Genomic DNA, 24,654 nt, shown 5'->3' with positions numbered 1-24,654 from the left:
TCAACAAGAACTAGATTCTCCTCCACTTAGATTCTCCTTCTCCTCTTTTTCTATTTTTTTTATAAAACCACTTAGAATGATGATTCAGAGAGGTTGAGAGAAAAACTATAATCTCTCAACTGTGTTGTGTTCTCTATGATATGCTACTTTAGCCCCTAGAGATTTTGTCTATTATGAGAATTTCTCCCATCTCTTAATGAATCTTACCTTAATTTAATTTTCTTTTTATTTACTAATAATCATAATCAAAATCTAATCATATTTATAATATATCTTATATAATTAAATAGGATCATATAGTCGTGCTTTTTCTATTTTTTAATAACTAACATGACATATTCTATAGGAATTAATTAGAGTATATGTGTCATATTAGAGTTGGCGTTGACCATATCAATTGTTAGATTCATGGTTTGTATATTGTAAAACTAATGCTATTTATATTTTAAAAAAATCACTTAACAAAATCGTTAAGAGCCATTATCATTCTCTGTCCCATGGGTTTTCTGTTTTTTTTTATTTAACAAACCCTCCGTTTTCAGATCCACTGTGTCAATCTTCATCTTTTTATCTTCATATATATATATATATATATATATATATATATATATATATAAATGGGATTCGCTGTGTTATTATTATTATTATTGTTGTTATTCTTATCGTTGTAGTTAGTTTTTGGCGTGCAGAGCTACATCTATAAATGCAAGGGAAGGAACAGATTGGCTACATACAGCGACGTCTAAGACATCTCCAATCTCTCCATAGGCAACCATGGAGAACGTCAAGGAGGTATGCCATTCGTTCTTAAAGAAGAAGATACTGATCGGAAAACTCTCCTACAATGCTTTCCATTTCGTTGAGTTCTTTGAACATCGTAGTTAATCTCTCTCTCTCTTGTTGTCCTTGATGTTCAATTAATCTCTTCTTTTCGTTATTCTTCCCATTTCTGCCTTTTGGTCGTTTGTATGATCAATCATTTCAGTAGAATGTTTTATTTAGAAAGATTAAGAGAAGAAGAGGAAGAATGTAGCTGCAGCACATTGAATCATTTCGAAAGCAGATCCAATACGTGCTTTGATTTTTCCCTTTAAAAAAACATCATCTTCAGATATTTCCGTCTGGTGAACAAAATTATCATCTGCTTCTTTTTTTTTTATTATTGTTGTCAATCTTGTTTATGTAGCAGATTAATTAGTTGGAAATAAAATGAAGAGAGTGTGTGTGTTTGTGTGTTATATGTCATTTTCTTTCTTTCCTGCTTCTGAAATAAGATAAAATTTCCTACTTTTCTTCGTAGATGATGAGATCACCAATGCATAAGGGACTGACTATCTCAAAATTTACTAATAGAAAATTCTTTTACCCCTATCAAAATCTTGCACTTTTTTTATTATTTATTTTTCAATCTAAACTTAGAACACATTGCTTCCCTTATTTTTATCCTCGTATTTCTATACTAAATATTTTCACATAAACCATATCGCATTGTTTTTTTTTTTCTTCTTCAATCTAATTTATAAATTCAGTTTTTCTTCTTCAATCTATATATTTTACTCTTTTTTTCTTTGTAATAACCTGATAGTTATCTACAATAATTTCTTTTGGGGTTTCTTAGCTTCTTAAAGTCTCTTTGTCATGCATAAACCTCATCAAGATGTTGCATTGCTTTTACTTCTTGACATATTGCCTCCCTATTTTATCCTCACAACTCGATCTACACTACTAAATTCAAATGTTGTTCCCTTTAGCATCTAACTTAATTACAAACCTCCTTGTGCTTACGGTAGTGTTGCAAATGTTTTGTGTTATATCTTCTTTTAGAGAAATGGTTTGATGTCTGTTCCTCGATTTGGCGGGTGGGCTCAAAAGACAGGCACACCAGATTACTCCATGGTGTTCTCACGAGCTCGTGCGGACAAAAGACAACGGCACAAGATTCGTTTGAATCGAATCGACCTTGAGAACGAATCGGAGCACATCCAAGTCCAACAGCATGAAGATGACGGCAGCGTCAAGGTATATTTCTTCTCAATCGGTTGTTTCGTAATTACAATTAAATTGCCATCTTTGCTCACTCTTCTTGTTGAGTTTCAAATTAAAATCAATATTTTTTTCTTCTCCATCTGAACGTCTAAGTGAAAAGAAAAAAAAAAAAGAAAAAGGAAAAAGCTCCTATGATTTCTATTCCTAATTTTGATCAAATTGCAGAAGCTCAAACGTAGAAAAATCATATTGGAAAGCCACTATAACTAAATTTTGATCCTTTTCAAGCTGTTTCTTGGGTGTTTAGTAGTCTCTTGTCATTGATTGTTATCAGTATATTTTGTTTCGTAAGATGGATGCAAAGACCTAATAGTTCATCAAAAAAAGGTGGAGAATTGATTATAAACTCTGATCATCTTGACTCTTGAAAGTGGTTTTGTTCAAGTAGGAAATGCTAAAGCCAAACTTAACCTGTATTAGGCATGCTAGATTTTGTATCAAATTAACATTAAGCAAAACATGACTACTACTATATATGTCCTTTACCTTAGTAACCGGATGTTAATTACAGAATCATATGAACATTTGTTAGGTCTGTTCTTCCGATATAGACAACTTCATATGCAAACCTAAATTTCACTTTCTTGTTGATCGATTACTTTCTTGCATTACCATTACAATAAACTCATGTTACATGAATTTTCATTTCATCAGAAGATGAAAATAGTTTGAAATAATAAGGAAGATTGATTGATGTATCCATGTCTTATTGGCAACTAAACATAGACATCGATGCGCACTAATTTGCTCAACAAATAAAAGCTATACACTTCTTTCCCCACACCACATAATTTGAACAAATCAACATGAATGTATGCAGAAGAAGAAGAAGAAGAAGAAGAAGAAGAGGAAGTTTTTGGACTTTCTTAATTGCTGTCTAACAGCTTGACTAGGAGTGAGTGGATTCAGAAAATGGCATCCGAAAGCCTACGATTGCAGACCGGGGACAGAGATCATGTATCTATAAATCGTTGTATATATAGTGATGCTTCTCATTAAATGAGTAGCACATATGATTGACATCCAACACTTTATCAACTTGTATATTGATGATTATGCTTCTCCCCACTTGTTTTTCGTTTTTGGCTGGGAATGTCTCTGACTGCCATCTTAGCTGGGAAAATAAACCTAACTAGCTATGTTTGTCGGAATATGTGAGGTACTTAAATTTTGGTGTCCATTATTTCTATCCAATTCGTTTTAGCTCTTACCATAAGAAAGTTCTTGTGTCTTTATTGTTGTCACCGACGGCATCACTTGGTGTTCAAAGAATAAGAAAAAAAACTTGTGACATTTGTCATTTATAAAAGATTTGAGATGCCAAGGTTAATAGAAACATTATCATCGAACATCATAATAGTTTCTGGAGCAAGATATTTGTCGACTTGATGTGGTTTAAGTATCATTGTTTTGCCAAATTTAACCTTTCAATGATAGCAAGCTTGTTTGGAATCAAGAAAAAGGATGTAAGAACCAATCATAATACAATAATACTACGTACTTACCATATGTTACCGCAAACATCTTTGATTCTCTCTAATTCCTTTATAGTGCATTGAATCAGTCAGTAATATCTTCGCTAGTTAGTTAATTATAATGAGGAGGAGATAATTACTTAATATATAATAATCTAATATTTTTTTCTTGCACAAGATAATTAATTACCTATAGGCAATATTGATTGTTTCATATCACTAAGAGAGGAAAGAGTGGGCTTAGAAATAGCAATGTCATCCCCACCCTAGTGTTTATTGATCTTTAGAAAATTACATCTTTAGGCAAAAACACTAAGCAGCAGATCATGTTACCCTTCCTAAATACATGGGATTGATTTAAATCCGGTCTATGTACCGCAGAACTACTCTAAAATTGCATCCCTGCGTGGGGGCTTACGTCACAAATTAACAAAAATAGGGCCATTTTTATGAAATAATTTTTTGTATTTATTTTATGGATTATGAAAGTATAAAAAAAAAAGGGGTACATTTTGCTTTATTTAGCAATAAAACAAATTTCGAGTTGGCTAACATTTTGCTCTTAGTTTAATTTCTAATATATTTCTCCCTTTTTTTTTTTTTTTTTTGTTGTTTCTCACCTGGAGGCAGCCGCTCGAGGCATTTTTCTCTTAGTAGCTCATAATAAATGTCGGCGCAAAGTAAATAAAATGCATGAGATTTTTTATGTATACAATAAAATAAAATAAAATAAATGATATTTCTGCAAATATAACCAGATATTATTTATATAAATAAGTAGGATTTACACCATCCTTTACATTAGAAGAATTAGTTTTCTATGACATCTAATATTTGTACATTTTTACATTGAAGTATAATATCGATCAGAACTAGGGAATAATTGAGAGAATTTATTGGTCCGACAATACAATATATCGATAAATAAATTAGGATAAATTAAGTATATAACTGGCCATGACGGTTCGTATGCTTAATATGTCCAGAAGAAATCCAGTTTCCAATTAAGGAACAGCACTTCTGGGTGTCAATGTTGTTGAACATATTATATTCTACTGAATTAGAGAGAGAGAGAGAGAGAGAGAGAGAGAGAGAGAGAGAGAGAGAGAGAGAGAGAGAGAGAGATCCAAATAAACCACAATTTTTAAATAATAAATTGACTGAAATATAAAGAAAAAGATCCAATTTAGAGAAATTGCCTGTTGTCACCAAGTTGAAAAGAAGTTTTGGTGAGACGAACTTGAAAAAGTAAAAAAAAAAGAAAAAAAAGGAAAAAAAAAGAGATAAGATTGAGTTGATCAGCCACCAAAGTCTCACCAACTTACCCAGTAAAAGTTTACGGAGCTCACAGATCACACATCCAATCATTGCCACACCGGACACTTCCAACCCAACTCCGAATCACCAAATCCCATCGTCACCTTCTATGATAGGTAGGAATGCGTGTCGCCTGTTTGGACTTGCAGTCGATCTGGACACGTTGACAGCTCCTCCTCACGTGACTTGATCGTTTCCACCTTGTCCTGTTGTTACTCTTTTGATACCTTCCATGGAATTGAATCGAGCATAGTCTTCTTAAGTGGGTCCCGCTCGTTCTTACAATCATAGAACGGTAAGGTTTTAGAGTGACCTTAGAATCGGGGAAATGAATTGCTACGGTCCGGCGCCGACTATGTTCACCCTCCCCAAATCTATGCCTTCCCGATCCCTCCTCTCCTTTCCCCTGTTTTCGTCCCTCTCTGGCTTCGCCTTCTCGTTTCCTTCTCAAGCGAGATCGAGAGGAACCATCTTTACCGTGAGATTCTACAGGTAATGCGTGATCTTTGGAGTGCCTCATGAAATATGCAAGCGTCTCTTGGCATCACGGACCTCTTTTATGCTTCGCTTACTTTTCTTCGCAAGGTATTGTGTGTTGTGGATCTTGGATGTTAGGGGAAATGCGACGCTGGTTTTTAGAGAAATTCGATCGTGGCTGAGGCTTTATGATGAAAATACACTACCGTTGTGGCTTTTCTTGGCATAATTCTGGATTTTACTGGGCTGTTCGTGAGATCTCATGATCTGAAATGGGCTCTATCTAGGGTTTTTCCGTTCATTGTTACTTTTACACTGCTTCTTTATCACGGATATCTTCGTTCGACGTAGTGTTTCTGATGCATTTATAAAGATCTGGGCACATGAAATGTTGGATTGGGAGCAACCGTTGTTTCCTTTTTCTTATCTTGATACCTAAGCATTTTCTGGTGATACTCCAGTGGGTCCAGTCGATCTTTTCTTAAGCTTAATATCAAGTAATCATTACATCCCATTGATTATGGGGGAGGTGAAGGGAGCATAAAAGTTCTTGTTGTCACTGGAAGTTCCATTACTTGAGAGCATGCTTATTTTCTGATGAGATCTGTCATTCTGTATTCTACAAACATTGTTTTGACAAAACTGGTCTCTGAGTTCTGAAATTTAAGGCGCTTGCTGCCTGAATTTTACTGCCTTTTCTGTTCAGTTTAACCTACGCACAATTTATGCAGTTGGTGCAGCTAAACAGAAGAAGTTTCTGGAGTCATGCAATTATGCTAAAAAGAATTTGACCCTAGAATCATCTCGCATCCATGGAAGAGTATGCTTTCTTGATCATTTGATTGAATTGCTAATGTCCAGCATGAGATTAAATTTTGAAATTGCCCCAGGGAGAATGTTCTGGAGCTTCTGCAGCGCTATCGACGTGATCGCCACATACTTCTTAATTATATTCTTTCAGGTAGCTTGATCAAGAAAGTTGTACTTCCACCAGGTGCAATTTCCTTGGATGACGTAGATATAGATCAAGTCAGTGTTGATTATGTTCTTAACTGCACCAAGAAAGGTACCAAAACCGTACTATCAATATTGTCCATTGATGCTAATTTATAGTGGTATTGTGAAAGAGCTTTTGATGCTGCAGGCGAAACACTTGATCTCTCGGAAGCCATTAGGCTTTATCATGACAGTCTTGACTATCCTGCAACAGTAAGCTTTGTCGCCTTTGTACATAATATGCTGCATCATTGTTGTCTTTCATCTTTCTGATAAATTTTCCAACTCTTGATGAAGCTTAAATTTTTTGTTAATTCCCTGGACATGTGTTTCACCTGACTGAGGCGTCGAATAGGTCCCTGGACATGTGTTTCACATGACTGAGGCGTCGAATAGCCTATGTAAATTTGGTTGCATATTCAGATGCACAATTCGGTTCATGTTAAAATATTTAGACAAAGAAGATGTGATTATACTTATATTATATATAAGTGACATATACTATGATCAAATTAAGTACTTATTGAATGATATTTGTACCCATTTAAAATCTATAAAATGTTGGGTTGTAAGTCATGGTTAGATGTAACTAGTGGTGCATATGCAGACACATATTTAAGTCATATTAACATATCCAGAGTTACATGAACCAATTACGAACAAAAAAATAATTTTGTGACTTCAAATAATTAATGAGTAAATATATGCTACAGGAAATTTGTGAAACTACAGAGTGATATTTGTATTCATGGAAAAAGGTAAGTGATAAGTTATTAAAGTGGTTAACCCATTATGGTACATGGTTAATATCACATTATCCTTTTAATGCTTCTTAGGATTAAAACAGTATACTGATAAAAATAATAGTAATATGGAGTGCATATCAACCACACTAGATGCTAGATGGGAGACTACTACAATCGTTTTGTTTTGATCTGCTGAACTTTTTTGGTAAACAGTCACCTAATTGGCTACCTATGACAATGTGCACAAAGTTACATGAAAAATGGTAAGATCTTTGCAGATAGAGATATTAAAATACACCTAAACTTCTAAGATGTTAAGGCAGATTAACGTTTTTTTTAACGAGGTGCTGGATGAGTTAGTGAATAGCACATGTAAAAGACATATATGTAAGATGTTCATTGTTCAAGGTGTTGGCTTGGAGAATTAATACATCTTCGGACAATAGAGAGATGAAAAGTAGGGTGGAATTTTGAGATGGCAGGATTTGATGAATGAAAGTTCTAATATTTGGAATTTCTGTTCAATCATTGTTGAGAGGCGATTTTTTTAGCATTTTGTTCAGAATTGAAGCAGCTAGGATGTGCCGTTGTTTATATGTTGGAACTTGTGAAATTCTCGTATTGTTGCCCATGCTTAGAAAGCATGTAGGATGGGTTAATTGGCATCATTGCCAACTCATTTGTGTAGCTATGTGATGAGACTATTGTCAAATGATTGAACTATAAATAGTTGGGCCATGCAGTTATGAGAATAGTTTTGATGTGTAAAGTTGCTCAAAACTAATAGGAAACAATTCAAGCTGCAACATGAATAACTCAAAATGGCGTCAAAACAATGACTGTTGTGAGATCAGAGCTACTATAACAAGTAGTTGTATGCTTGGAAGATGAAAATGCTACCTCTTGTTAAAATTGAAAACCGGTGCTAAAGTTGATTAATGAATTTACGCATCTAGCTGGTGCTTATTAAATTAAATTACACATCTAGTTTGAACCCGCCAATAATGGGTTTATTGCTAGTAAATGACAAAAGGTGACCCGGGGGCCATCATGTACGGGTGTGTGTGTACCCACCGATAATGGGTTTATTGCTAATAAATGACAAAAAGTGACCCAGGGGACATCATGTACGTGTGTGCATGTGTGTACCCGCCAATAATGGGTTTATTGCTAGTAAATGACAAAAAGTGTGTGTACCCACCAATAACGGGCTTAATGATAGTAAATGACAAAAAGTGACCCAGGGAACATCGTGTGTGTGCATTCCTTTTCATTACTTGGCTTGTTTTAGCAGATATTGTGCCTGTGCTATGTGTGTATGTGTGTGTGTGACATTCCTTTTCATTACTTGGCTTGTTTTAGTAGACATTGGGCTTGTGCCATGCCATGCTAATCAATTCATTATACTTATGGACAAATAAGGTAAAGTGATTAGTAGCAAGCAATTAGATTCATGGTCCTACCCTGACATGTTATCACATGCCTTTTCATTGCTTGGCTTGTTTCAGTAGACATTAGGCTTGTGCCATGCCATGCTAATCAATTCGTTATACTTCACCAACATGGAGATGTGCAGAAACTTTTCCCTGATAATTTATGCTTTATTAAGGAGTTGACAAACTATTCATTAAAATCATGTCAAATGAACTATGAAAACTTTGAGAAGGTAACGTGTAAAAGTATGGTTTTAAAAGTTGATAGCTCTACTGACATGAACAAAAGTCATATTTCTACTGAAAAAGGTCATATTCATTAAAATCATGTCAAATGAACTATGAAAACTTTGAGAAGGTAATGCGACAAAAATATGGTTTTAAAAGTTGATAGGTACCTTTCTACGGGCATAAACAAAAGTCATATTTACTTATATTTCATATAATGGGATAAGGAAAAAGGTTCACTTTAAAGATGTGGTGAGGTGAAAGTAAAAAGTTTGTCTTCTCAAAATCCAAAGAAAAAACAAATAAATTAGAGAAATAGTGGAGTTGTGTAGGAGAAAATAAAGGAAAATAAATTGGGATGGTAGTCAATTGGGAATATGACCTATGAAAACTTTGAGAAGGTAATGTGCAAAAGTATGATTTTAAAAGTTGATAGGTACTTCTCTACTGACATGAACAAAAGTTATATTTCTACTGACAAAAGTTGTATTCATTAAAATCATGTCAAATGAACTATGAAAGCTTTGAGAAGGTGATGCGACAAAAGTAATGATTTAAAAAGCATTAGGCGCTAAGGTCCAAAAACGCCCAAGGCGTTAGGCGCTCGCCCGATTGAAGCGAGGCGCTAAAATATAAAAATATATAATATAATTAATCAATATAATTATTTAAATAAAAAATATAATATTAAATTAAGAAAATCTTGCAAAATCATAATATCACATTAACAAAATGTCTCAAAATTCAAAACAATAACAATAATTTTAAATAAATAGAAAATAGCAGTATTAAAATTAAAATAATATATTATTAATCTAATAAATAGAAAATATTGTTACTAGTATACAGTTAACAGTATACTGTTAAAAGTATACTATCGAGCCGATGTGAGAAGAGTGAGAAAGAGTAAGACAATAGCGGCAGTGGCGACAGTGGCAAGAAGCGATAGCAGCGGCGAGCAATGATAGTGGCAGTGGCAGCGGTAGCGAGAGCACAGTGTAAGAGTAAGACCGATGCTGCTGACTGAGAGTAGCGGCAGCGGTAGTAGCGAGCAACGACAGCGGGAGCGGCGAGCAGCGACAATAGCGGTGAGCAACGATAGTGGCAGCGGCGAGCAACGACAGTGGCAGTGGCAGTGGCAGCGACAACGGAGAGAGGCAATGACAACGGAGAGAGGTAGCGACAACGGAGAGGAAATGCTGACGACAGAATCGCGAGTAGGGTTAGGGTTGGGAAACTCGCAAGAGGGATGCTGGGAGGCTGATATCGGTGCTTTAGTTGGTTCGATTGAACCAACTAAAGCATTGGGGTCACCTGGTTTAACTCGGGTGCTCGCCCGAACCCAAGCGCCGAGCGCTTCGGGTGAGCGCCCAAGCGGCCCCTCTTTGAAGCGCACCTCCTGGACATGAAGCGAGGCACTCGGGCCTCGCCTTGCCTTGCCCGAGCGCCTATTGAAATCACTGGACATAAGTATGGTTTTAAAGGTTGATAGGTTCAAAGTCATATTTCTATCTTATATTACATATAATGGGATAAGGAAAAAGGTTCACTCTAAAGATGTGGTGAGGTGGAAGTAAAAAAGTTTTGTCTTCTTAAAATCCAAAGAAAGAAAAAGAAATTAGAGAAATAGTGGAGTTGTGTAGGAGAAGATCATGAAAAAAAAATTGGGATGCTCGTCAATTGGGAGTATGTGACTATAAAAAGGGGTTGTCTATCTTATCAAAAAGCCATAAATAAAAAAATATTTGAGAAAATAGTGGAGTTGTAGTAGTGTAGGAGAAAATCATGGAATACCAATTGAGATGGTAGTCAATTTAGAGTATGCGACTATGAAGCATGAATATTGACACAAAACAATAAGGACATGCCAATGACAAATCCTGTAAAAGTAGGCAATGAAACATGTACGAAGTATCAAATACATGTATTTTCGTCTTATTCTTTTATAGAGGATATGATCATGATGCAAAATTTATACAATAGTAGAATTTTCAAAAATACTTCAAACACATGAAAAATATAATGGCAACTGTCTAATCCACATGAGGATGAGCTTGATCTCATAGTAAGGTTGATCCTTCGCGACCTAGATGACGAGGATTTAAGTCACAAAAACATCCTCTGTAATTGCAGGAATAAGACTACTCACATTGACCTTCCCTCGACTCCTCACTGGTAGAACAGCGTGCATTGGACCGCAATAGTTAATCTCTATGCATCTTTTTAATATTTGAGATGACATGGAGATGTCAAGCATTGACACACATATAGCCTAGAGATGTCAAGCATTTTGAAGTGTTTGAACTTTATAGGCATGCAAATACCTACATCTATTCATGGAGGGATATGTAAAGGTAGAGAGAGTGTAAGAGTGGTTCTTTTTCTTTATGGATAGTGCTTTCCCCTCTTTGGAGGAGGGTTTTCTTTTTCACTTTTTTCTCTCTGCGGATGTGTGTGTGTGCATGAGTCATGAGTGTGAAGCACATATCTCATTTGTCGAGGTAGAACCATCACATCTAAAGATATTTTTTTTGGTTATCATCATTCTGTCTTGTTTTTGTTTCTTTCAACTACTTGCATGTTTGCATTGTTCTATTCGGTATGATCTAATGTCTTTTTTTGATCAGAGTAATATTGGGCCTGAGAAAGAATTCTTTTTGGTCACAAATCCTGAATCTTCTGGGTCACCGCCAAGTCGGGCACCACCTTCTATTCCAGTTGCTACATCATCATGTATTGTGTCAAATGTGTCACAACCAGAGTCATTTGAGCCTCCACATGATCAAGAATTAACTGTAGATGATATTGATGACTTTGAGGATGACGAAGAAGAGGAAGAAGTTGATAGTCTCAGGAATTCTAGACCGCAGCCAAGTGATGTTGGTGATATTTCTCCGCGGTTGCCTTTATTTGCGACAGGTAATTTGATTAAAAATGTCCATTCTTTTCTGCTTAATATTTGACTTGTATAAGTTGACATATTTTGTGCAAGGAGTTTGGGTTACTAGCATGCTTTGATTTGTGGTTAGTCATCTGTTCAGTGGGTGGATCTTGCTTAGGCAACCCAAAATGAGTTGAAAATTTAGATTATTAACAAAATGTTGTTCATGATAAATAATGAATTTTATATTTCTATTAGTAAAAGTAAATTGATTGACAAGATATTAACTGCACTATTTAGCTGTAAGCTATCTAGTTATTGCAACCACTTTGTAGCATTACAGGGAGAAATGTGGAAAAATATTTCATAAACATTCATTGATGACCTGCTTTTTCTTAAATCTGATGCTCATTTTAATACCTATTGATCGACAGTACACCAGTTGTCAGGTATTTGTTGAGCAAGTTGTCATTTTGGACTGTGTATTTTTTCATTGATGTTGTTTCAGAATTTCTTTGAAATGGAAAAGACATCATATTATTTGGTTTCTAGTTAATAGATTGGCAAGTATGCCTTGCTTTCTGTCTGTCAATTCAACTTTCTTAGTTGATAGGCTAACAAATTTGTGTGAGTAGGATTGCAAAATGCATCTATAATCCGGGCATTTCAGTTAGCATCACAATCTTGGTCAGCTTGTGTATTTCTAAACCAATGACAAGAACACAAATAAACTATTATGCTTTTATTGTGGTCTATTTATTTCCAACAATTTCTTGTTAATTTGCAATTTGCGAGGTTACTTCTCCTGATCTCATTTCTTCTGGTGATGTTTCTTGTACAATCATCACAGTGCTAGTTTTGCTTCTGCTTGGTATAATTCACCACAATTTGATATTGCCATTTTGACCCTGGACCTAAGCTGCTCAAATCTTTAACCCCATGAGAGTGCTCCATTACATGTCCTCATTTTGCCCATCCTAAGTCTTGGCATCATCTTAAGTCAGAATGTGCCACCCTGTGCTGGCATTGGGGCATGGTACTGTGCCAAAAACTTTTCTTAATATAGGCAAGATAGTGCCAAGAGCATACCAGTAGACAATGGTCCTATCTGATTCTGTGGTATGTACTTTGGCATGTCTCAGGCTGGTACCCAAGTGCCTGACCCGCAAGGATCTTTGTGCAAAAAGTTTCCTTTAGGAGTTCTAAATAAAATAAAATGCTAGACAAATTAACATTTGAAAGTAAATATTCTCATTTTTTCTATCCCCATTTGCTAATTACTTTGTCCTTGTACACACTATGCTTGTGGAAGTTTTTGAATCATTGTGCGACCATGTTTTGGGACTTTTTTCCTAAGAACCTAGTTTGCAAATTTTTCATCAAGCAGAGAGTCTAAGAAAACTTGAAAGATTTAAAGGATCATATTGCTGACTGATTTCTTAAATAACTAGCATAACAGTTTCTGTTCAACTAAAATGATAGGGTGACACTACATTTTGTATGTCTAAATCAAAAGTAGGCAGATTTGATCATAAGCCTGTAGCAATTGCCAGAATGTGAAATTGGAATGTACTAACTGCAATTTAAAAGCACATAATCTTTTTCCTCTGTAAATTTGATAGCATGAGCATGGCCACTATTAGTTCACTGTCTCTTTTGTACACATTAGAATGACCAAGAGAGAAGGAAGCGATCTTAACCTTTAATAGATCTTGCTGTACTACTTTACTCTTATGAAATCAGTTTGAGATCCTATATATTGTTACCACATAGTGGAGACCATGAACTATGGAATAAGTTTAGCTTTGGAAGTACATACTTTATATAACATAAAGTATATAAATGTATACGTTAAAGAATGTTGGATGTGTTCCTAGTGCTAGAACTACTATTGAAAAAGTAACTAACTCATAATAGTGGCACTTTTACTTATCTTTGACGTGATTTCAGGTATTACTGATGATGATCTTCGAGAAACTGCCTATGAGATCCTCGTAGCTTCTGCTGGTGCATCAGGGTATATGCTGATTCAATGTCTATTGTCTGAAAACTTCTTTTGCCCTTTAGTAAAAAAAACTAACATTTCTTTACATTTTAAACTTTGCTTTGCCTTTGCAAATTATCAGCTATACATTTTAAACTTTTTTGTGGTAACCTGGTTTTGTTTAGGGGTCTCATAGTACCATCGAAAGAAAAAAAGAAAGAGAAGAAGTCCAAATTGATGAGGAAGCTTCGTCATAGTAAGAACGAAAGCATTGTATCCCAATCTCCGCGTGCTGCTGGATTAGTAGGTCTGTTAGAGATATTGCGAGCACAGCTGGAGGCATGCTTCTTACCTTTTTGTATTTCATCTTTTAATTATTTGTAAAGACTATGTTATAAATGTGATGTAAATTTCATATTTTTATATCTATCTACCTGTTACAACAAATATCCTTTTTTCCAATATTGAGTAATAGACTGCTGTTCCTGTGAAAAGTCAACCTTTTGTCCTTTATTGGTCTTGTGTTCAGAGTTCTGAAATATGTGCAGCTAAGTAACCTCATGGACTTCCAATATATAACTTCTAAAAGGAACTCTTTTGATGCTTAATTGTCATGCTATATCAGTACATAACATTTGTTTAATCCTTGAGAATGTCTGAAGGAATTCCAAGTAACTGGCCCAGATAGTTACAACTGGAAAATGAGTGTTTTATAGGAAAATTATGCTCATAATCATCTGATCGCTGAGAACTATTACATCAATTGCCTTGAATTTTTTATTATGAAAATGATTTCCATATTACCTATCTTTGTTTAAGTTATAAAATAGAAGGTGAATTTGAATAGTTCCACTGAAAGTTATTTTTGATTTAATAAATACTTAGATGAAACTATTTTCATATGGTCATCACTTGGCATGCAGATTCCATCTCCTTCTGTTACTCATTGTTATGAAAATCTGTTTTTTCTTCCCTTGATTTTTTAATGTCATTTTTGTTTGACATATGTATTTTTAATTTTTGCAGATCTCAGAGTCGATGGATATCAGAACAAGGCAAGGTTTACTTAATGCTCTTGTTGACAGAGTGGGAAAGCGAATGGATCATCTCTTGATTCCACTGGAACTGTTGTGTTGTGTTTCAAAAACAGAATTTTCTGACAAAAAAGCATTTCTCCGGTGGCAAAAGAGGCAGGTAATTGACCATTTTTACTGAACTATATAAGTCATTTTGCTCGTGTACTCATTTTTTATTTGTCCTTTCCTTAGCTGAATATGCTTGAAGAAGGTCTTATAAATCATCCAGTGGTAGGATTTGGGGAATCAGGGCGCAAGGCCAATGAGTTCAGGAATCTATTGAAAAAGATTGAAGAGTCTGAGGTGTGTACTTTTCTGAACTATTATAGACAGTTTAGTGCATTCTGTGTTTCACATGCTGTATCCATTTATATTAATTGTATTTTATAATATTACATAAAATGTCGTTGGTGATATATAAGTTCATGATTATCGTTGTTAAATTTCCCAGTTACTTCCACCATCTGCTGCTGAACTTCAGCGTACAGAATGTCTAAGATCTGTAAGGGAAATTGCGATGTCACTTGCTGAGAGACCAGCTCGGGGTGATTTGACTGGAGAAGTATGCCACTGGGCTGATGGCTATCCCCTTAATGTTAGATTGTATGAAAAAATGCTTTCTAGTGTTTTCGATATCTTGGATGAGGGAAAGCTTACACAGGTTTTGGTTAACTCTTTCACACTGAATATTGAATATTTGAAACTCTGTCATTATAGCTTTTATCTTCTATGTGTCTTTTATTCACTTCTAGTTTGGTTTCTAATTCCAGGAGGTGGAGGAAATTCTTGAATTCCTAAAGTCAACTTGGCGAACTTTAGGTATTACAGAGACAATTCATGACACATGTTACGCATGGGTGTTATTTCGACAGGTAAAATGATTAATAGAAAGATTTGCTGGTAATATGCCTTTGAAGTATTAACTTAGAAGTATGCTACTTTAGAACATGGTATGTCCTCCTTGATATCTTAAATTCTCAAAGCACCAACCTTGTGGCATTTTATAACCTTCTTTTAAGCCTCATGAGTCATGACAAATTTGAATGGTTTCTAGTTGTTGGGGAAAATTAAGGGGTTTATAAATATTTATAAAACTTGATAAGCTATATTATCATGTACTTAGCAAAACTGAAGGGTCATGTATATCAAAGGTTTACAATTTCGATTCGTACCGACACACTGAGCCTTGCTTGGTATGGTACGTACCGAGGTGTACTGACGGTATGCCAGCATGTACCGGGCGGTATGTCTAAAATTTTGTGAAAACCCTCCGAAAACACCTTAAAAAAGAAAAAAAAGGTTAGGATATGACTTTTAAGTTAGAAATAAATATACATTTAGTATTGTTTTGACTAAAAGAAAATGTAAATTAGGTAAGAATAGTGCCACATATCATTTTCGGGCTTTGAGGAGTAGCCTTGTGTAAGGTTTGCAATTTCGGTTTGTTTTGTATTGTTCTTTTGTTAATATTGAATTATTTAAAAAAAATTTAAATTGTTAAATTATTTTTTATATAACTTAAACTTTAAGATTCAAATGAATTAAGTAATTAATATATGGATATACCTGATTCTATCACCAAGACGAATAACGAGACTCCATGGGTGATGGATCGGGGTCCTCGATCCTATGTATCTGTATATCAATATGACATGTTTGTCGGACCTAATCTTGAAGTTGATCCTATGACAGTGCATTGAGACACCGTATGTCATTGGTGCATCAATGTGGTGATGATCGTAGGTTGATCCTCGTGAATCACATGTGTCCGAGGTGACTCCTAAGGCAATGACGAATGTGACATGTATTGATATAGAGTATAGTGAATGCCAAAACTTCTACTTTAACTATTGATTTGCTGTTCCGTATCATACTGTTGCTCGGAGAAGTATGACTATCACTATACTACTGTTGGCCATAAGATTCTCCATAATACGACGGTTGTGAATACGATGAGCTTTGCTTTGTGTCTACATCATGTAGGCTCTATCGCATCTATTGACTAGTACCTCGTTGAGCTCCATGATTTGAATCTTAGCTGGTATGTGTAAAATACTACTCGTCGGTCCATGCACCATCCTCAAATTGTGTAGATGGGACCATAGACTCCCTGGCGCCATTGCCATCATTGGTCGAGGCATTGTTGTTCATATCGTTGCCATGTCTTTGGACCGAGTGGGTTGTTGAAAACGATTGCGAAGGTATCTCGTCACCTGACTCGATTCTTTCTAACGGTGCAGCTGATGCTACTGCTTTCCCCTTTGCCTTTGTACTATGGGCGGACGATTGTGACGGATGGGTGTCTCTAGTTTCTAGAGCAGTTTGACTCGATCTTATTTGGCCCCTTCCATCATGTTCTGATCGAGATGGATTTTCCTCCTACTGGGGATGTGCTTCCTCTTCTTTTATTGCTTGGTGATAAAACGCGAAGGACGTTGAGGATCTCTCGCCTCATTAAGTAGAGGATCCTCTTGGTTCTCTGTCACTTTGATCCACTCTAACATTGATTCTGAATCTTCGTTGTAGAATTGGAGGTCGATGAGATCAATCTCTGGTTCCTCTAGCTCCTTGTCCAGCTCGACACATCGCAACCTTACCCGCATGTTATAGTGGACATATACCAGTTTCTTCATCCGTCTATAGGATGGTCTGTTGTGGACCTTTGGGTGAATCAATGCGAACGTTGACCAATTACGTTCGCAACCACCAGATGTTGTCTGTGAAAGTACACGAACGATAACCTTCCTTAAATTTGGTGTGTCATCTCCAAATTGTAACCACCACTCGACTAAAAAAAGATATAAATAAGAATTTATTAGCATAACAAATAATTAATAATAAATATAGTTGATAATCAATATGTGTGTGACTTTTGCTCACCAGGATCCGTGTAACGACACGATACAACTACAACGTCGGAGAATGTACCAATTGTTTCTCGGAATAATCAACCCTCAATAATAGCATAGGCTGCATCAATAGTGTTTGACAAGAGTCGATGTCAGTGATTTAAAAAGCGCTAGACGCCAAGGTCCTAAAATGCTCGAGGCGCTAAGTGTTCGCCCGAGCAAAGTGAGGTGCTCTAAAATAGTAAAATATAAAAAACATATAATATAATTAATAAATATGATTATTTAAATAAAAGGGATAAAAAATGTCACCGAGTGAAACTAATAGTGAAAGTTGGAAGAGAAGCAACGGTGAGAAGCAACAGCAGTAGATGATTAGTTTAAGACAGTCGCAGCAGCACTACGAACGACAACAGCGGCAACAGCAGAAGTAGCGGACAACAACGGACAAAGTCGAACACCGGCAATGGAAAACAACGGAAGCAACAGGAGAAAGACTCGGTTAGCGACAGAGGAAGACTCGATTCGTTACGTTTGCGGCCGAGGTAGCGGGAGAAAACACACGCTAGGGTTGGCTTGGGGAGTTGGGGTCGTGCGTGAATGGCAACTTTTGAGGTAAGGAACTGCGTTAGTTGGTTCAATCAAACCAAATAAATTAAACTGAACCGCCTAGGCGCCCCGTTGCCTTATACGAACTGGGCGCACGCCCGAAGCACTCAATTGTCACGGACAAAGTTGTAAACGGGGTGTTTGATGTAATGCTCATGTATATCTATACATTTTGGTTTTATTTATGCTTTGCACAATATGTAGAGGGCTAGCCGTACGCTTGGCAGCCCTATTTTGGTTGGCTTTGGTGGCAATTTTAGGCTTGCAAACAAAGGTTATGTCATGTGGGTACTTGTGGAGATTTCGGTCTGTAGTGGACCATCTTGGACCCTTTGTTGTGCGACCGTCCAGAGCTTGTGAAGTCTATATTTGTAATTTGCATTGGCTATAAAGTGTTTACTGAAATAGTTGTTTGTGGATCCCGAGCGAAACGCTTTCTCTAACTCGTTTTCTCTTTTATAGGTCTTAAGGGACCATAGGAGGTTTCAAGGAGGCTGACCTTTGCGGATAAACACACAAGGGTGTTGCTCGACTTAGGAAAAACCAGCTAAGTTTGTGATATTTGGTATCAGAGTGGGACAAGTACACATAGAAACACTTAGTATGTTGAGGGTAGCCAGCACGCACGATCGTCTAGGGGAAACGAGCGTTGAGGTGTAGGGAAAGGAGTTGCTCAAAGGAGAGGGGGCATCCAAGATTGACATTCAAAGGAATGGCCAACCCTTAGTGTGAGGGGCACCACGAGGTGTTTGATGTAATGCTCATGTATGTCTGTGCCGCTTGAATTAGGTGGACGCCTATTGGAGCTTTAACGAGCATCGTCTCACAGACTTTGAAGTTTTTTAGGGTCCTTCCTCCGCAAAATTTGCTCATCAATTCTTCTTCCACTTAGTTGTCACTTCCAAGTAGGTTCGCATCACTTCTGCTTTCGATTGGCATTCTGTTGGGAAATGAAGCAGACACTCTACTCTTAGTAGCACCGATCACTGTTGGTAAGGATTTGACAACTATTATCTTCCATTAGGCTACTTTGGAGGGTCTTTGAACCTGTGCAGAGCTCCTCTACTGAATAAATAAGAGAATTGGAATACTCGGTTTCGCCCATTCTCTTAAGAGTTGAGAATATAAAGGTTACTTGACTTCGCCCGCCTCCTCGAGGGTTATACTCCATGCATCGAGCTGGTTACTAGCCTTCGCCTACTCTTTGCTCACATTTCCGAAGCACCCGAAGTATTTGTACTCCTTGCGTTGAGTTAGCTACTGCAATTCACATTCTCATTACCATCGAAACTCTAGAATGTAAGAAATTTTCACCCCAACTTGGAGCAAATCTCTAATAGTTTTGGTCGCCTCTAGGATTGTACCGTCTTTTCCATCATCTCTGCAGCCTACTCCTCTAAGTAGCAAAGGTACAGCACCGCATACTGCTTGCTTCGTTCCTTGGTCGAGCACTCTTGGATCGACTCGAAGTCCTCCAATTTTGGCTATCTTGATGAGAAGCTCGTTGACACCGGTTTTACGAAGTTTCCTGGCCTCTACCCTTCAGCTTTGCCTCGGTACTTTGAGTTTGCCTCTGCATTCTCCACCTCCTCGGCCCCTTTCACGACTAAGCGCTCTCCCTCTATGAGAGTAAGGGATCGATGACTCCACGAAAGTCCCGCCTCTACGGTACCATGGCGCTGCTATGGCCATGGCACTACTATCCGTTGCCTCGCATCTACATCCCTTTCTTCACGATAGGTAGATTCGCCTCTACGACATCGTGGCACTCCTCCGAGTCCACCTTCATTCTAACTGATACTTAGTTTTGAGTAACTAAGTACCTCTAAACTCAGCATCGCTTCCTCGCCCTTTCGACCACCTGCTTCAACACCTCTATGTTCTTCGCGCAGTTCCCTTAGGTCGATGGAAAGATAGACTGTAACTCTCAGGTATAGCTTCCACCATCATGTTACAGGGATCGCGTCGATTATGTTCTCCTTAGCTTCCTTAGTAGCAACATTCGCTTACTCGGTCTTGTCCTCTGACTTGTCAAGCTCCCTTAAGAGAATATAAGTTCTAGAGCAATCCAACTCTCCAGTAGCTCCAATCATACCTTTGTATGATCAAGTCTCCCCATGAGATTCATTGGTACTTGCATTCAGAATTCCCCCTCTGTGGTACACAACCTTCATATGCTGATAACCAAAGCTTTCGTCCAATACCAAATTCGATGCAAGCACGGAAGATCCGTCTCTACGGTATTATGGCATTCACTCCTTGAATCCATAGCCCTTCTTACCGTCGTATTGTTCACCGAAGTGGAGCTCCCAATAGCTCCCAATCATACCTCTGTATGACTCAGTCCATCGCGGGACTTGTCCCGTGATTATCGCATTGCGTCGAGCTATTCCACCACAATCCACTACACCATGTCGCCTCCTGGTGACATCTCCATTGCATTCTGATCATTGTGGGATGAACTTGGATTATGGTCTCTTCATGTGTGGGCTCTGCCACCTTCGATTGTGTTCACTCCTCTGGCAATCGACCTTCGTCCACCCACTCTCGAGTCACACTCGGACGAAGCACAGGTCCGAGACAGTTTGTCGCCTAGTAGCTCTCGAAGTCCACCGAGTTCGCTGAAATTGGTGCACCATTGTCTAGATCCTTGGCCTCTATCCCCCCCAACACAATCTTCGCTGTGAATCGCTTCCTTCATAGAAACTCGAATGGTAGCACTATGGTATATTTTTCAAGAGTACTTGCCTATGTGTCCTCTTGTCTCATGCCAAGGTCTTCTGACCCCAACTTTGCCTCCGCAAGTTGAGTCACCTTAGTTCCTTCATCAAATGCTTTACCGAGATAAGGTGCATGTGCCTCGAAGCTACCTTCGTCTTTAGCACCATACAAGATGGGTCCACTCCATCCGAATGAGGGACCCATGGAACGACATGATCCTACTCTTGCGTCTACAAGAGTTCATGTCTTTGACCCCTGTCTAAGAAAAGCTTTGTGCCTCCGCTTCACGTTTCATCTTCTATGTCGGCTCCCTTCATGCGGCTTAGGCATTTCACCAAGTTCCACCCAAGTTGCTCCGCTCCTCGGTTTGCATTGAGTTGATGGTGGCTCTCGCGCCCACCATTCCACGGGTCAACCCTCCGTTGAGTCCAATCTCCATATCGGATCCAAGTGTGCCTTCATTTGATATTGCCTTGAGGTGCTCCCCTAGTTGATCTCGCAATGCGTCCATCAACGCATTACCTCATGTGAGATCATACTATGACTCCTCGCTGCTCGCTCGGTCCATTGAGCTTTGTGGAGTTATTGTCTTAAGGTACTTCTCAACATATGCGATACGTGGCACATGATTCTCCCTCTAAAGAACCGGGACTTATCCCTCTAGGATATCTGTCCCGTTGGAGCAACTTCTCTCTTTGCCTCCTTTCCTATGAAAGTTTCAAACCACCATCCCCTTAGACTACTCCATCTCGTCGAACAAACTGTATATTTTTCTGCTCTCGCAAACACGCTTGCTAGATTGCGACTCTTCGCCAATACAACTCCTGCTGCACCTTTCAAGGCCTAACAACATGTTAAACTTGCTACACACTTCAACCTCTTACGGACGTATCCTTCTCATGTCGAAGAGAAAGTTTTAATGCTCCATGGCGTCAAGTTTCGGTCGCCTTGGGATGACAACGAACATTCTATCATCCGCATATAAGCCCTTGCATGAGTATTGAATTCTTCGAGGTAGCAATTCCCCCTCACCTCTATGAGCTTTGCACAACTCTTTAGGTCGCTGAGCAACCCATCCCACTTTACATGGTCTTATCCTTTACCAAGCGCCTCGCTTGCCTTGAGCACCATCAAGTCTAGTTGCCAACATCGAGCTGTAGCTCAAACTCAACCATCCCAAAGTTGTAAACGAGGTGTTTGATGTAATGCTCATGTATGTTTGTGCCTTTCAGTTTTGTTCATGCTTTGCACAGCATGTAGAGAGCTGGTCGTAGGCTTAGCAGCCCCATTTTGGTTGGCTTTGGTGGCCATTTTAGGCTTATAAACGAAGGTTGTATCATGTGGGCACTTGTGGGGATTTCGGTCTGTAGTGGACCATCTTGGACCCCTTGATAGGCGATCGTTCAGAGCTTGCGAAGTCTATATTTGTAATTTACATTGGCTATAAAGTGTTTACTGAAATGGTTGCTTGTGGATCTTGAGTGAAACGCTTTCTCTAACCTATTTTCTCTTTTGTAGGTTCTAAGGACCATAGGAGGTTATAGGGAGATTGATCTTTGCGGATGGAGACGCAAGGGTGCCGCACGATTTAGGCAAAATCAACTAATTTCATGACACGATGCTTGGGCTCGGGCGAGCGCCTAGGTGGTGCCTCATTGAAGCGTGCCGCCTGGTCCTTATATGAGGCACTCGGGCCTCGCCTCGCCTTTCCCGAGTGCATAGGCGAGCGCTCGAGTGCTTAGGTGAGCGCCCGAGCGTTTATTTAAATCATTGGTTGAAATATAACATTTCTTAGTATTGATAGTAAATCATTTTGCATTCCAAGACTATATCGAAATTGAATTGTCGGGTTTAGATAATTCAATATGTTGCAAAACATAATTTTGTTAGTAGGAATTTTTTTATACAATAAAAAATTATGAATTAAATTACGTTGAATATGAATTTATCTACATTATTGATATCTTGGTCCATATAAACTTCAGTCCTACAATCAATGATTTTTAAGTATTGGTCAGCCTTAAAATCATCTTTGAATGTTTTCTTAACCTTATCTCTTGCTGTAATTAGCATCTGTTTAAGATAAAGCATTTGTGGACCCTTGTCCATATCGACCTTACGAAGGACAACATAAAGTGGTTCCACACCTTTTATGATTTTATTCACCGTCTCCTAAAATCTAGAAGAAAGAATAGTCTTTCTATCTTTCCATCGCTCGATCTCGAATGCTTAGATTTGGACCATTTCTGTGAGGTGACCATTGCCTTAAGGCCCTGCCTTTTTTTGCTATAATGATTTTAAAGCAATGAAATTGATAGCAAATCGAGTGACTCTAGATCTGAGTATCTCATTATTTGCATACTTTTGCATTAAAGAGTGGATCTAATGATGATTATATATAAACTTTGTAATTGATTGTGCTCGAGCTACACATTTGTTGATTGATGGTAGCTTACCAATATCCTTTAACATTAGATCCATGCAATGAGTTGCACATGGAGTCCAAATCAATGTTTTTCTTTTTTCATTAATTGTCAACTGGCCTTCTTGAAATTCGCTCCATTGTTGGTGATTATTTGGACAATATACTATGGTTCGATCTCTTCTACTACGGTGTTCATTAAGTTTTCATTATAGTTTGTATGTTGAATCTTGTCAGAAGCATTAATTGACTTATGAAACACCACTTGTCTATTGCAATAAACAAGAAAATTGATGATACTTATTTTTGTTGGCCCTGTCTAACTATCATACGTCAGTGTCACCCCATATTCGTCCCGTTGCCTCTTGAAGGATTTGATCCAATCTTTTAGTTCTGTTACCTCCTAATCTAAATGCACGCTGTGGATCTCCCTTGGTGTTTGAGGTTAGATCTTCGTGCCAGACTTTTGAATAGAGGAGACCATGCTATGACAATATGGACCTTGGGCTGTGTTTGTTGCTATCCTATGGAAGTTGAACAATTTTGCAATTGCCTTCTCACTATCAAACTTCTTTTCTTTTGTATATGCATCGTCAATTCGTGGATCGATATTAACAATATATGGTGCGGGCCACTTACCAAGACCTCTGATAAAACCACGGAGTCCACCTTGCTGTTAGAACCCTTGCAGATTCTAAACTTGGGGTTGATCTCTTTAGGGGATCGGCCTTCTTGGAACTCTATAGGGGTTCTTCCCTCCAAGTTGCTGCTCAAAGGCTGCAGAAAAAATTCATCTATTGCTTATCAAAAGAGGAGGAATACATGACTATTTATAAGGCTTCTAAACCCTAACTCCTAATAGGACTCCTACTTCTAACCAACTCCTAATAGGACTCATACTCAAGACTCCTATTCTTTTACAACTTCTAATTCTTCTCTAAGAAACAACCTCCTAACCCTAGCCGGCCTCTTCACCTCTTTAATAAGGGTCGACTTAGGTAGGTTTTACATTAATGTCCCTCTCAATTAGGACTCACCTAGCTAGAGTCCTAACAGACCCGCCCTCTTCAAATCAGCCTTGTCCTCGAGGCTGACGATTCATGAATTCTGGGAATTTGATCTTCAAGTCGTCATAGTTCTCCCAAGTGGCATCTTCTGTTGGTAGGTTCGCCCACTGTATTAGCACTTCAGTAGTGGGTCGTCGTCGTCGAGTCACGATCCGTCGATCAATAATGGCACTTGGCTGGGTCTGGAGTTCTCCTTGGGTAGTCATATTTGGTGGGTGACTTTGGGCTATCTCCAAGCATCTATTTACAACTTCTATCTGGCCATCGGTTTGTGGGTGATATGCCGTACTCCTTTTCAATTTAGTACCCTGCATATGGAATAACTTT

At 38.0% G+C, this 24,654-nt stretch overlaps 1 protein-coding gene across 2 annotated transcripts in view; it reads left to right on the top strand.

Moving 5' to 3' along the window:
• The first annotated feature begins 5,171 nt into the window (after positions 1-5,171).
• Positions 5,172-24,654, top strand: part of LOC135605172 (protein unc-13 homolog) — a 67,390-nt gene continuing 47,907 nt past the window's right edge. Inside the window, exons 1-11 of one of the 2 annotated variants that reach the window (XM_065094948.1) lie at positions 5,172-5,330; positions 6,047-6,135; positions 6,206-6,381; positions 6,460-6,524; positions 11,346-11,637; positions 13,550-13,616; positions 13,769-13,922; positions 14,610-14,777; positions 14,852-14,962; positions 15,111-15,320; positions 15,430-15,531. In XM_065094948.1, coding sequence (XP_064951020.1) covers positions 6,128-6,135; positions 6,206-6,381; positions 6,460-6,524; positions 11,346-11,637; positions 13,550-13,616; positions 13,769-13,922; positions 14,610-14,777; positions 14,852-14,962; positions 15,111-15,320; positions 15,430-15,531 — 1,353 coding nt within the window. In that variant the 5' untranslated portion in view covers positions 5,172-5,330; positions 6,047-6,127. Of the gene's footprint in view, positions 5,424-6,046; positions 6,136-6,205; positions 6,382-6,459; positions 6,525-11,345; positions 11,638-13,549; positions 13,617-13,768; positions 13,923-14,609; positions 14,778-14,851; positions 14,963-15,110; positions 15,321-15,429; positions 15,532-24,654 lie in introns of both variants that reach the window. The other variant, XM_065094949.1, reaches the window with a different exon arrangement.

This window comes from Musa acuminata, chromosome BXJ2-2, assembly GCF_036884655.1.
Source record: "Musa acuminata AAA Group cultivar baxijiao chromosome BXJ2-2, Cavendish_Baxijiao_AAA, whole genome shotgun sequence".
Classification (NCBI taxonomy): domain Eukaryota; kingdom Viridiplantae; phylum Streptophyta; class Magnoliopsida; order Zingiberales; family Musaceae; genus Musa; species Musa acuminata.
Note: the sequence above shows the minus strand (reverse complement) of the source record. Positions and strands in the feature narration are given on the sequence as shown.